Source organism: Euleptes europaea, chromosome 18, assembly GCF_029931775.1.
Source record: "Euleptes europaea isolate rEulEur1 chromosome 18, rEulEur1.hap1, whole genome shotgun sequence".
Taxonomy (NCBI): domain Eukaryota; kingdom Metazoa; phylum Chordata; class Lepidosauria; order Squamata; family Sphaerodactylidae; genus Euleptes; species Euleptes europaea.
This window is the reverse complement of record NC_079329.1, coordinates 34101444-34115487: the sequence shown is the minus strand read 5'-3', so window position 1 is coordinate 34115487 and position 14044 is coordinate 34101444. Positions and strand designations below refer to the sequence as shown.

General features: G+C 47.2%; 1 protein-coding gene across 2 annotated transcripts in view; it reads left to right on the top strand.

Moving 5' to 3' along the window:
• SLC25A39 (solute carrier family 25 member 39) overlaps positions 1-14044 on the top strand; it is a 43102-nt gene that overhangs the window by 16066 nt on the left and 12992 nt on the right. Inside the window, exons 2-4 of one of the 2 annotated variants that reach the window (XM_056863927.1) lie at positions 5107-5215; positions 10621-10680; positions 11497-11541. In XM_056863927.1, coding sequence (XP_056719905.1) covers positions 5107-5215; positions 10621-10680; positions 11497-11541 — 214 coding nt within the window. The remainder of the gene's footprint in view (positions 1-5106; positions 5216-10620; positions 10681-11496; positions 11542-14044) is intronic. The other variant, XM_056863929.1, reaches the window with a different exon arrangement.

Genomic DNA, 14044 nt, shown 5'->3' with positions numbered 1-14044 from the left:
GCCTGCACCCCAGAGCCCAATTAAATTACCCGTGCTAATGTAGGCAGTTGCCAGTGATATCCAGAATTTGGATCCAGTTTCATGCTTGCACAGCACAACAGAAAGGAGGCGTTATTTCAGAGAATAAAGTTTCATAAATAATGGACGGGAAGTGAGCAAAGTGTGGCCTTGCAGCTGAGTGCTCACAGTACAATCCTAAACAGAGTTACTCCAGTCTGTCAGGCTGCTATCTCGGTTTCGTTATTGCCTCTGTCTCTGCGTTGTACTGTCTGGCCCTCAAGGTCGCATACCTAGGCCTGGGAACTCAGCTTCTGGGAAACTGTATTCAGCCTATGCTTGTAATCTCCCGCCTTTTCTGCCTTATATTATCTCCCAGCTAGTGAGTCTCTCATAGCTGTCATTTTATTCGTTTGCACTGTATGCCTATTTGACCAGTAAAAGCCATCTGTTTGGACTCTATATGACTTTGTGGTGATTTCTGGTTCTGTGGGCCAAGGGCTGACATTATGACAGCTATCTGTTCACCCCTATGCAATGTGGGGCCCTACCTATGCTGGCTGTGCAAACTCGATCCCAGCATCAGCACGCCTTACCCAACTTACAAGCTCCGCCAGCCCAACCGGCTGCCCAGCCGCCACCGCAACAGACCGGCGTTCCCGCCCTTCCTACCCCTCCGGCCGCCCAGCCGCCTGCAGTCTGCGCGCCGCCGCACGTAAGCACTAGCCCCATAACTGTTTCTAAGATCTCCATGGCCGACGGGGGGGCCCCCTCCAAAATCCCCATCTCCGAGTCCTTTTTAAATGTCCTTCGGGACCAGTGCCTTTTAGAACGCTCCGCTCATACCCTACCTCCTGGTGTTTTGGAACAGGGAGGGTCCTGGTACAAGGACTCGAAATTGTATGTACCCAAAGCTCTCCGGAAGGACGTTTTACATTTAGCTCATGGAGCCAAAACAGCTGGGCACTTTGGGTTTCTGAAAACCCTTCACTTATTGCGCAGACAGTTCGGGTGGGGGGGAATGCGTTCCGACATTGACTCCTTCATCCGCAGCTGTCCCGTTTGTGCCGCTGCGAAACGATCGCAGGGCAAACCCCCGGGACTGCTACAACCTCTTGAAACGCCCAGCAAACCTTGGGAAGTGATTGCTATGGACTTTATGACTGATCTCCCTCTCAGTGGGGGTAAAACTGTGTTGTGGGTTGTTACTGATTTGTTTTCTAAACAAATACATTTGATTCCATGCGCAGGGATCCCCTCTGCTCAGAAACTGGCCCGCCTCTTCGTGACGCATATCTTTCGTTTACATTCGTTTCCGCGTAAGATAATTTGTGACCGCGGAAGTGGTTTCGTTTCTAAGTTTTGGAAAGCTTTCCTCAAGTTGGTGGGAGTGGAACAAGGGTTGTCTAGTGCATACCATCCTCAAACTGATGGTCAAACTGAACGTGTCAATGCTGTACTTGAATGTTATTTACGCTGTTATGTTAACTACCACCAGGATGACTGGGTGGAACTGTTACCTTTAGCAGAATATGCCTACAATAATGCCATGCATCAATCCACAGGTTTTAGCCCATTTTTTGCTGTGTATGGACAAGATTTCAGTCCTATTGCTCCTGCAGATGATGTAGAGGGGGAGGGGAACCCCGACATTGCCTCCTGGGCACACGCCCTCCGTACCACTTGGCCCTGGCTCGTTAGCAACCTCGACCGGGCCAAGCGTAAATACAAAGCGCAAGCTGACAAACATCGCTCCCCCGGGGGTGATCTGCAAGTGGGTGCTTTGGTTTACCTTTCCACCAAAAATCTCCGTTCCACCCGTCCGTGCCATAAGCTCAGTGCTAAATTCATTGGCCCTTTCCCCATCACCCGGGTCATAAACCCTGTCACGGTGGAACTGGCTCTCCCCAAATCCTTGAGGCGTGTGCATCCTGTTTTCCACATTAGCCTCCTCAAACCCCATGTTGCTTCTCCACAGTGGCATCCGGATCCACCTCCTGCGCAACCCATCATGGTGGGGGGGGAGGAACACTTCGAAGTCTCCAAGATCCTTGACTCCCGTGTTCACCATGGCAACCTGCAGTATTTAGTCCGTTGGAAACATTTCCCCCCTGCCTATGACGAATGGGTGCGCGCACGGGATGTCTCCGCCCCCGACCTCGTCAACGCCTTTCACATTGCTTACCCGGATAAGCCAGCCCCCTTGCGAACTGGGAGGGGGCCTTGAGGGGAGCAGAATGTCAGGCTGCTATCTCGGTTTCGTTATTGCCTCTGTCTCTGCGTTGTACTGTCTGGCCCTCAAGGTCGCATACCTAGGCCTGGGAACTCAGCTCCTGGGAAACTGTATTCAGCCTATGCTTGTAATCTCCCGCCTTTTCTGCCTTATATTATCTCCCAGCTAGTGAGTCTCTCATAGCTGTCATTTTATTCGTTTGCACTGTATGCCTATTTGACCAGTAAAAGCCATCTGTTTGGACTCTATATGACTTTGTGGTGATTTCTGGTTCTGTGGGCCAAGGGCTGACACAGTCGAAGCTAATTGAAATGAATGGGCTCAGACTGGAGTAACTTTCTTTAGGATTGCACTGTGATCTTGTAGTTACCTGCAACCAGCAAAACTAATTTTGCAGGGAGAAGCCTTTTTCCCTTGCAGATTTAATTTCCTTTCACGTGTTACTGCCGTTCTAAAACCAGAAATGTTCTCTAAGTAATGGCTATGTCAGAGTCCCCGCATGTATCCCATCATCGGTCTGGATAGATTACTTCAAGAGCCCTTTCTCCTACTCTGTGGAAAACCAAGGACTTACCGTATACCTGTAGCACCTTCTATTTTGCTGAATTCCTGGCCAGATGTGTCTCCTAATGAAATTAAACCACTCATTGATCTTATGCTCAGGGAAAGCCCCAGGTTCTGATCTAACCCCTTACAAACTTTTAAAGTCAATAGTAAATGGTGTGCCGACATTCTTGCTCCTGTATTTACACAAATTAATGCATCGGGAGCCATTCCAAAATCTTGGAGACATACTATTATCGTACCAATCTTCAAAAAGGGTCAGCTCTCTGACCCAAGCTGTTATCGTCCAATCAGCCTTTTGTCTTGCTTAGGCAAATTGTATTCCTCCTACTTATTAAAGAGGCTGTTGGACTGAGTTGAGAGTAATTACATCCTTGGCTGGGAGCAGATTGGCTTCAGAAGGGGTTGGTCTGTTACTGACCATTGTTTAGTGCTCTTTCACTTAGCCGAGAAATATTCCTCCCCCCAAAATGGCACCCTTTATGCAGGTTTTATGGATCTTAAGGGAGCTTTTGATACGATCCCAAGGGAGAGGCTATGGTTGAAACTATCAAATTCTGCTATGGATAGGAGGTTGCTATGGCTCATTCAACAATTTCATACTGACCTCACAGCTCAGGTTCGCTGTGGCGACCAAGGAGAACTAACTGAGTCCTTTGAACTGGTCAAGGGAGTTAGACAAGGTTGCCTCCTTTCTCCTCTCTTGTTTAATCTATACCTGAATGATATGGCAACCAATTTCTCAGAGTCTTGTCACCCCCAAAGCTTGCAAGTCATCCCACCCCAATTCTATTCTATGCTGATGATGCAGTTCTTCTGTCCCGCTCAAGAATTGGTTTGAAAAGATCTTTACAAACCTTCTCTGAGTACTGCTCTAGGGAAGATCTTAAAATAAACCATCATAAATCTAAGATTATGATCTTCACTAAGAGGAGAAAAATGCCTCTTTTTCACTGGGTATTAGACGACTTTGAGGTTGACCAAGTCAAGGAGTTTGTTTACCTTGGCATTCTTTTTCCCCATAACCTAAATTAGAATGCCCATCAAAAAGCAGTGTCCAACAAAATTAAACCTGCGGTTGGTGCTATTGTCAGCTTATTCCAGGGGCTATTCAGGTTTTTAATCTAAAATTTACCCCAATTATTCTTTTTGGTGTTGCCATCTGGATAACAGTTGTCAATGAATCTATAGATTGTCCATTGCTTCAGTTCTTACGAAAACTCCTAAACGCCCCTCGATGTGTTGCTGCGTTACTCTTCGTTTCGAGTTTGGCCAAATGTCACTCAAAGCTAGGGCATGGTTGGCCGTCTTTAAACTGTGCTTTAGCACTGAGGGGTTCCAAGCTTCTCTGAAGCACGACCCTTTTAAATCCTCATAGCAAAAAATCTTAGATGAGAAACTGTCATTGTTGGGCTTCTCACAGGATATATTAGATCTTGGGAAAACTGAAGCTTTCACCAAAATTAAAAAGTGCATTAAAAAGCTTGATTGTAACAGCACTCGCTGCGTGCTCACCACATTTGTTCATCCCAGTTCTTCGGAATACCACCACCACGTGGTTTGCCTGCTTATACATATTATTTGACAACTCCTCGTCTTTCTAGAGCCTTTTGTTTAGCTAGACTGAATGCTAACCCCTCTATGGTTATGCAGGGCAGAATTTTGAATATACTATATTCAGACAGGACCTGTCCTTGCTCTTCTGGCTCTATCGATTCTCTAGCCGTTTTGGAATGCCGCTTTTACGAGGATCACATTATATCTCCCCCCTTTTAACATACAAATCTAATTCCTCTGTGTCTGACATAATGCCTTTTCTACTAAGCGATAGGGATCCCAAGGCTACATTGTCAGTGGTAAGATTTGTTTCAGTCCTTATATCCCTCAAACACTAGATATATGCTTCTCAAGATCAATGGATCAAGGAGCTTCTAAGGGATAAAAGGAAAGGAAAGGAAAAACAGAAATGATTTAATTTTTCTTTGGCTAACAGAGGTGCCGTATCAAGGTGCCTTTCTGCCTCTTTATTTGTAACTTCATAACTGGTTGTTATTGTTGTTTGTACAGTAAGGTACAGCCTGGATTTTGCAGGGTTGGAAGGCCCCAGTTCACGTGCTCTAAATGTGCCCTACTTACCTCTTGTTTTTAGTTCCTGTTTGTTTGGGGCAAAGGTGAAATTCTGCTCGCTGGACAGGCAGGCAGCAGCGAAATGTCTTTTTGCTCTAGTGTTGCACCTGGAATTGTGGGCACGAGAGAAGCTACCCTGGAGCTGTTGCCAATAACTGCAAGGCTTTTAACTTTGTGTCTTGCAGGTAAGCAGCGCGATGGCCGAGAATCCATCGGAGAGTCCATCCGGGGGCATCACCCCCCTGCAGCAGATGCTGGCATCTGGGACTGGGGCCCTCTTTACATCGCTCTTTGGTAGGTGTCCTGCATTTTTTTCAGCCATCCAGCCAAATCGACTGGGGTGCGTGCCTCAGAGAATTCTGATTCTTGACAAGGGCCCGGGTGTTTTCAGCCCTGGCCCCAGTCTGGTGGTACAGTCTTCCAAGTCACATCAGGGCCCTGCGGGATCTTAATGAGTTCCGCAGGGCCTGCAAAACAGAAGTGTTCTGCCAGGCCTACACCTGAGGGCAGCCACAAGCCTTTCTCCATTTTCATCATTTGCTGGCCTCCCCATCCTCCCCCAACCAGATTTGGGGGTCCACTGTTCTCCAGTCCTGTTTAGTGTCTAGTGGCTGCAAACGAAAGGGAAGGCCATCTTGTTCTATTGTTTTAATGTATAATAAAGAATGATTTTACAGTATGTTTTAATATATGTTTTAACCTATGTTTTATCTTGTGACCCGCTCTGAGCCTGGCTTGCCAGGAATGAGGGCGGGATAGAAATGCAACGTAATCCAATGATTGCTCTTCATGGAGCATACTTACATTCTGTCATATAAACACCAGTAGCCGCCTTGTCTACGTCTCACAGCATGAAGACAAAGTGGCTGCCATCTGAAAACCAAGAGCTGGGCATGCAGGGGAGTGATGGCATAACTCAGGGGTCCCCAACCTTTTTGATCCTGTGGAAATTCCAACATGGCACGATGGGCGCAGCAGCAAAATGTCTGCCGCAGGAGGTGGCAGCCACAGAATGATTGCCAGCCACAGAATGATTGCCAGAGCTGATTGCCAGCCACAGAATGATTGCCAGAGCTTAACTTCAGTAACACAGTGCAGTTCCTTATGCTGTGGTGGCAGCTGCTGCCAAAGCAACATTTTTTAAAAATCTGCACAGCCAGTCAAATCTCCAGTAGTCCATCAGAAGCCTTGCTAGGCAAAAGCCCTCCTTGGCCTCCCCCACTTCCTAAAAACACTTGGTGGTGCCAGAAAAAGGCTTGGCAGGCACCATGGCACCCTCAGGCACCGCGTTGAGGACCCCTGGCATAACTAGTTTATTAGGGATGTAAATGTAGCTTTATGAGAAGACAAGAGTCACTGGAAAAGGCAGTCATGCTAGGAAAAGTTGAGGGTAGCAGGAAAAGAGGAAGACCCAACAAGAGATGGATTGACTCAATAAAGGAAGCCACATCCCTCAGTTTGCAAGATCTGAGCAAGGCTGTTAAAGATAAGATGTTCTGGAGGATTTTGATTCATAGGGTCGCCATGAGTCGGAAGTGACTTGACGACACTTAACACACACACAAATGTGGCTTGTGTATGTCGGCCCTCATTTTAACCATGTGGGCAGAGTTGTATAAGTCTGCTTGGTGTTACTAGTTGCTTTGTCCAGGTTCATATAAGGAAGCTCTGCTTTCTCCTGTACTCTATCACAATATCTCAGTTAAAGCAACATAGGCTCTGCTGGCACATGGTGTTGTTCACGGCATTCCTGCAGCATCAGGTGGTGTCTGGAGTATGTCACGGAGCCGTGACAGAGCAAATGCTTCATAGAGAAGTTTCCTTCTGCTTCATGGAGGCAGTTCATATATCCATATGTGAAGCCACTCTTTGTCGGTTGTTTCTCAAACTTGTAGCTCAGTCACACTTTTGGGAGGGGGTATCTCCAGAGGCATGTTTCATTCTTGCACCCAAAAAGTTAGTGCGTGCAGGGTCAGAGGTGCTCGCCACCTATATTTCTGCATCAGGAGGCATGCAGAGAGGCAACTTTAGGGTTGCTAGAGCTTTAAATTGCTCAAGATAAATATCTGTAGCAGTTGTGTTACATCATAAAGCCCTTAGGACAAATCATCTGTAGCTTTGAGGTAGGTTGTTATCAAACTGAAGCTAAACCCTAAAAAAAGACAGAGGTAATGTTGGTTGGGAAAGTGGAGATCTTGAAGGACATTGTGCTCCCCACTTTTGAGGGAGTTCAGCTGACCCTTGCTGACTCACTTAAGAGCCTCAGGGTTATACTGGACCTGATGTTATTACTGGAAAAGCAAGTTAGTGCAGCTGTAAAAAAAAAGGCTTTCTTTCAGCTCGGCCTAGCCTGAGAGATGACCCCTTATCTTGATACGGCTGATCTGATCACCTGGATCCACACCCCAGTAACAATGAGAGGAGACTACTGTAATGTACTGTACATGGGGGGGGAGGTTGTGTTCATGTGTGAAGTGCCGTCAAGTTGCTTCCAACTCATGGTGACCCTATGAATCAATGTCCTTCAAAATGTCCTATCTTTAACAATCTTGCTCGGGTCTTTCAAATTGAGGGCTGTAGCTTCCTTGATTGAGTGATGCCAATCCATCTCTGGTTGGGTCTTCCTCTTTTCCTGCTGTCTTCCACTTTTCCTAGCATGACTGTCTTTTCTAGTGACTCTTGCCTTCTCATAATGTGACCAAAATACGACAGCCTCAGTTTAGCCATTTTAGCTTCTAGGGTCAGTTCCGGCTTGATTTGATCTATAACCCACTGATTTGTTTTTTTGGTAGTCCATGGTATCCGTAACACTCTCCTCCAGCACCACATTTCAAAGGAATCTACTTTCTTCCTATCAACTTTCTTCATTGTCCAGTTTTCACACCTCTACATAGTAATAGGGAATAAGATGGCATGAATTAATTTGATCTTGGTTGCCAGTGACACATCCTTAAACTTCAGAATCTTTTCTAGCTCCTTCATTGCTGCCCTTCCCAGTCTCAGTCTCCTTCTGATTTCTTGGCTGCAGGCTCCCTTTTGGTTGATGATGGAACCAAAGAATAGAAAGTCTTGAACAATTTCAGTTTCCTCATTGTCAACCTTAAAGTTGAGTAATTCTCCTGTAGCAATTTATTTTAGTCTTCTTGATGTCCTGCTGTAATCCTGCTTAGGCAAACTATTGGAGTATATAAATAATTCTTAAAATGCGAAGAAAATGAACCACAGAAAATGAAATGGAGAATCTTGTGGAAGAATGCTGGACTCCATTCCCCCTCCCCCCACGCAGAACAGCAATTGTGTCCCAGGCAGCCATCAGTTCTTTGGGTGAACTGGCAGACTGCCGGTGGCAAGATGAGAGAAAGGAAGGCTGAGGTTGGTGCTGTGGCTCAGTGGTAGAGCATCTGCTTGGCATTCAGAAGGTTCCAGGTTCAACCCCCAGCACCTCCAGTTAAAAGAGACTAGGCAAGTGGGTGATGTGAAAGATTCTCTGCCTGAGGCTCTGGACAGCCACTGCCAGTCTGAGTAGACAATACTGACTTTGATGGACCGAGGGTCTGATTCAGTATAAGGCAGATTCATGTGTTCATATCATTGAATTTATACTAACACATGTAGAACTTAAAGTCAAGGTTTCATTAGAGAAAGAGAAGCCTTGGGGAACAACATGCAGAAAGGAAAAGCACTAAAACTAAATCACTTGTTTGTAGCTGGGAATTAAGTACCCAACACTTGTACCTCCTCCAGGCCTTGGGAGCTCTTAATGAATACATTTGTCTGGATTTTGTTAAATTATTTTGTAGACCTGGGGGAAAGGGGCTCACATGCAAAGCCCTTCGTGGCCTTGGACCCTTGTATCTGTGAGACCGCCTCTCCCCCTATGCTCCGCCATGACAGCTCTGCTCATCTGAGCCATGCTTTCTGCAGGTGCCAACCTGCAAATGGGCAAGATCAACAACTGTTCGTACATGTGCCTTCTTCCATTGTGCACATGAAGCTGCTTTATACTGAATCATACCCCTTGGTCCATCAACGTCAGTATTGTCTACACAGACAGGCAGCGGCTCTCCAGGGTCTCAGATAGAGGTCTTTCACATCACCTACCTACCTGGTCCCTTTAACTGGAGATGCCAGGGATTGAACCTGGGACCTTCTGCATGCCAAATAGATGCTCTACCACTGAGCCACAGCCCCTCCCCGATGTGGCTCCCACCATATAGAATGACTTGCCCTAGGAGATCCGGAGGGTTTCCACTCTTCTGGCCTTCCACAAACGATGCAAAACTAAATTATTCAAGAGGGCATTTCTACACAGGCAATAGAGTTGCGCTGTACTGAATGATTCGCAAAGTTACTTGGATAAATCATTAGAGACTGTGTTCTATTCTACTGTGTTTAACTTGCTGAAGGAAGAATTCTACTATGTAATTTTTGCATCACGAGCAACACAATCGTAAGGGGGGGTTGTTGCGCCGCAGCTGGGGTTGGTGCAGCCTCACCGCCTCCTAAACGGTTTGCTGTGCCGCAGCTGGTAACCCAAACAGGAAAATTCCCCCAAAGCCCTCCGGGGACTGTACCACTTTCAGAGTGCAGTTGTGGGCATCCTGGGACAGAAAGGCTCAGGGAGCTGACTGACTGCAGTCCTGCCTCCCTGGACACCCCCTCTGGCACCGGCACAAGCCCCTGTGCCAGAGGTGTGCTGCTGCCACGGCTGCGCGGGCGTCCATGTGTGGTGTTGCCGCACCACTCCCCGGCACTGGTGCAAGTGGCCCAGCGCCAACGTAAGTGCTCATTTTGATAGTACAAGTGGCATTTGCGCTAACACCGAGGTTACGCCGCCTCCTAAGCCCATTTGCGCTCGCCCCTTTAGGATTGCACTGTGAACGTGCCATGTTAATATTTATGCTTTGCTTCAGTTCTGTTTTTAGATTTCTGGTTGGTTCTACCAGCCTAATCCGATTGTATTTTTTATTGAATGTTCCATCCTGTTGACTGTATTGACTCACTCTGTATAATCTGCTTTGAGTCCAAGTGAGAAAGGTGGACTATAAATAATGTTTTAAAAAATCTCCCCACAATAGAATTAGGGAATTACAGTCTTGGTCTATACTCAATGCTTGGAAAATTAGTTCCATAGTTGAATGTGAGAAGGTGAGACATGTTGCAATTGGTTTCCTGGGCTGCAGTCCTAAGAATGCTTCCCCAGGAGTAAGCTTCTTGAATAAAATGGGATTTACTTCTAAGTAGACCTGGTTAGAGTTGCTGTCTTATATCCCAGGTGTGTATTATTGTGCCTTAATTTTATTGTTTGCTTAACTTTTAAATTCTTACATTTTATGGTACACGTTGTCATGAGACACCTTGAGCAAAAAAAGAAGAGATATAAATAATTTCATAAATGGGGGGAGGGGGGAGACTCACTGCTGTTGTCCCTTCAACTAAATTTGCCTGGGAGGAGATGCAGAAGAAATATTGTATTTCCCTGCAGGTGGAGGGGGAAAAGAAACACATGTCTCTGCTGTATTGTTATTGTGCTAGCTTCAGATGGTGCAAAGGTGGTACAGAGACCTTGGTAACCTGCGTGGCTTCTGTCACACCTCCTTTCCCACTGAAACCCCATAAATGGTTGGGGCATGTCTTGTCATATCTGCTGTGCTCCTTAACTGTTGCCTGACCCAACGCTTCCCCGTTGCATGTTTCAGTAACCCCTCTGGATGTGGTGAAGATCCGACTGCAGGCGCAGAGGACACCGTTCTCCAAAGGTGAGCAATCACTCCTCTGTAGGACGGGGAAAGGGAGCCAGTGGAGAAATATCATCTGTCTCTTTGAAGCCGATGGCCCAGGATAGCTGCCTTTAATTAGGAACTGTTCTAGCGTAAAAGATGAGCAGTTAGTACAGCCCTCCGGGGACTGTACCACTTTCAGAGTGCGGTTGTGGGCATGTTTAAATGCTTCCTTGCACGTCGAAATAGCTTTCTCATGTGCTAGTTAAGCGGGAAAGCAATCAAGACCATTCTGGGGCAGCGCAGTCCCAAAGTTGTTTAACGCTCCCCCCTGGCAATATAAAGCCAACCTTTCAGTGCCTTACCTGGGGGGCAGAACCCCTCATCCTCTGGAAGTCCTGGTTAGCTTCCAAGCACAGAACCAAATGGTCATGCAGTACGGGGGGGGAGGGGCTCATCACTGTAAGCTAGAGCGTCTCAAAAATTTAAAAGAAGCTAAGTCGGGTGTCAAACTCAATTGTCGCGAGGGCCGGATAGGGCATCTGTCACTTGGTTGGGCCGGGCCATGCCTCGCCAGCCCAGATTGAGAATGGAGGGAAGTGGCTGACTCATGGGCAGGATAAGAGCTCTCAAGGGGCTGGATCTGGCCTGCGGGCCTTATGTTTGACACCCCTGAGCTAAGTGAACATGTGGTGGGGGGGAGAGAATCTGGTATCCTTCCACAGTTAGACTCCCCCGTAGGTCGACCACTCCCCCACCCACACTTCCCCCTGCTGAACGCCCTCTTGTCCTCAGCCATAACCCCCTCCCTCCCTTCAACCTGTCTCTTAAGTATGTCCATGTTGTGTCTTTCAGTGTTGTCAGTACAGTCTATGCCCTGGAGTATTCACCAGCCCAAATGTGAGTATTTTAGGCACTTTCCTGTCTCAGCTGCTTCTACCAGCTCCCTGCGGATGCAGCTCTGACTTCGAGGCGGCCGCACTGTCCCAAAGGAGAGTGCTGTGGGTCGGGGGCTTTCCTTCCCTCTGTCCTCCTTCCTCTCTACCCCCCAGTGCAGTCCTTTCAGCTTTGTGGGAAAGTGTTCCTACTTCCTCCTTTACTGGGGATATTTGGGTGCTCATTTGTTGGCAACCCGCACCTCTGCCATGAGCTCACTAGATGACCTTGGGCAAGTCTCTCTTTCCCTCTCCCCCCCACCTTCCCTCCGTCTCCTATATGGAGGTTTACTGTAAGGATTACAACAGTACTTTTCATTCTAGCTGTATCTGAAGAAGTGAGCTGTGGCTCACAAAAGCTCATACCCTGCCAGAAATTTTGTTAGTCTTTGAGGTGCTACTTGACTCTTGCTCTTTTCTGACACTAAGATACGTGAAGCACTTCAGAAGTGTCTAAAGTACTGGATAAATGGCAGGTATTAAGAAGAAGAATAAGAGTTGGTTTTTATACCCCGATTTTCTCTACCTTTTTTTTTTTTTTTAAGGAAACTTAAACTGGCTTACTATCACCTTCCCTTCCTCTCCCCACAACAGACACCTTGTGAGGGAGGTCAGGCCGAGAGAGTTTGGAGAGAACTGTGCCTGGCCCAAGGTCACTCTGCTGACTTCATGTCTAGGAGTGGGGAAACCAACCCGGTTCACCAGACGAGAGTCTTCCATCCATGTGGAGGAGTGGGAACTCAAACCCGGTTCTCCAGATTAGAGTCCATCGCTCTTAAGGGTGGAGTCGTTGAACAGACCACCAGGATTAGCAAAGAAAGAGAATCGTGTTGGAACAGCACATTTTTTTGTCTCTGCTTGTGGTGCTCCTTCGTGTATGCCACCAGTATCTGGGGGTGGAATCAGAGCACCAGAACGATCGTAAGGGGGTCCCAGAAAGAAAGTGGCATTCTTACCAACCCTGTCCCCTATTTTGCCACATTCTGCCTCAATGAGGCACTTTGTCTTCCCCCACAGATTTCCCACATTTCCCTTTCTCATCCAGACTTATGAGCTGGGGGGGGATGGGGGCAGTCCCTCTGGAGATGCTGACCTTAATATTTTTGCCTGCATCACTGTGTGGGATGTTATTCAAGTACCTAATCTACATGCTGGTGGAAATGTGCAGCTTCCTGTTAAGGGCCTGGATCCTTTGGGCATTATCTGGTGCAAAAAAATAGCATGTGGTATAGTCCTTCCTAGACTATAGCACTTTTGACTGTGAACGGGGGAAGTTGCATATTTGCTCCACATGTTTCAACAGCCCATGCGCCTGGAAAGCTGTCTCCTAGGAGCAGAGATTTCCCCCCCACCTGCCTCCCTGACACAACAGCTTTCAGCCTTGGTTGTTCATTCAAGGGCTGGTCTGCTTCTGGGTGCTACAGTCTCTCATTGGCTGCCTTGAACCAAGGACTTTTGCAACTGGACTGTCCCTCTCTGGGCCTCCTGGGCAAATATCTTGTGATGTCAAAGAGCAGCGATCTCAACTCCTGTGTCATGGTCTCTTCCATGTGAACAGCGTGCATACTGAGTGGGTTAGGGGAGAAGAGAATTCCTCTAGTCTGTCCCAAACGTGCTCATGAGCAGCAGCTTGGAGCCAGTTATGTCTTTTGGTCTGAGCCCTGCAAACATTTTGTCTGTCTGTTGTACGTCTGCCTGTCTTTCTTTTCCATCCTCCTTTCTGGAATCCCATCTAACCTGTGTCCCAAGAGAAGGGAGTAAGTATCTGTGGCAGGTGATTATTTTTCTAGCCTTCCTAAAGAACCAGGCTATATTTCAAGGATGACCGTCCAGCATCTTTGGTCCAGAGTGCGGCAGCTTTCTGCATGCGTGTCTCACATTTTTCCTTTAAAAAAAAAAAGCCTCACGATCTTCCTTTGTGATTTGTTCCTGAGGCTGTTGTGTTTTGTGAGTAAGGCTGAGAACCCCTACCCTCAGCGCTTTGAGCTGCGTTATGCAAGATACAATTAACCTCCACATTCATTACTGCAGATACTCTTAGCAAAAGCAGCTTAATACTTGAAGTGAAAAAGAAACAAACACATGCATTTATTGATGGCTGTTAGCCATTAGCTAAGAGCGCAACCAGAAAGATACCTCATCTGGCAGCAGAGTGCTGAGTTAGATTGTTCTTTGCTAGCAGCAGGGCCTTTTCCAAAGTCAGTGGGGAATTTCAACAGGATCCAAGAATTCTGATTTATTCCCCCCCCCACTCCCCTTTTAGTGGTGCAGGAGTGTGAGCAAACCAGGCACTCCCTGTGTAGCCTTATATGACTTCCTGTGGCTGATGGACTGGTACTAACCCATGTGGACAGCTTCGCAAATCTAACGAGTAGGGTGGCAGGCACTGTGCCTTGCAGGGAGTGGTTGGCTCTGCTCTGTTCTTCTAGCTTTTGTGTGATGAGTCCCTGCCCTCCTCCATCCTGGGT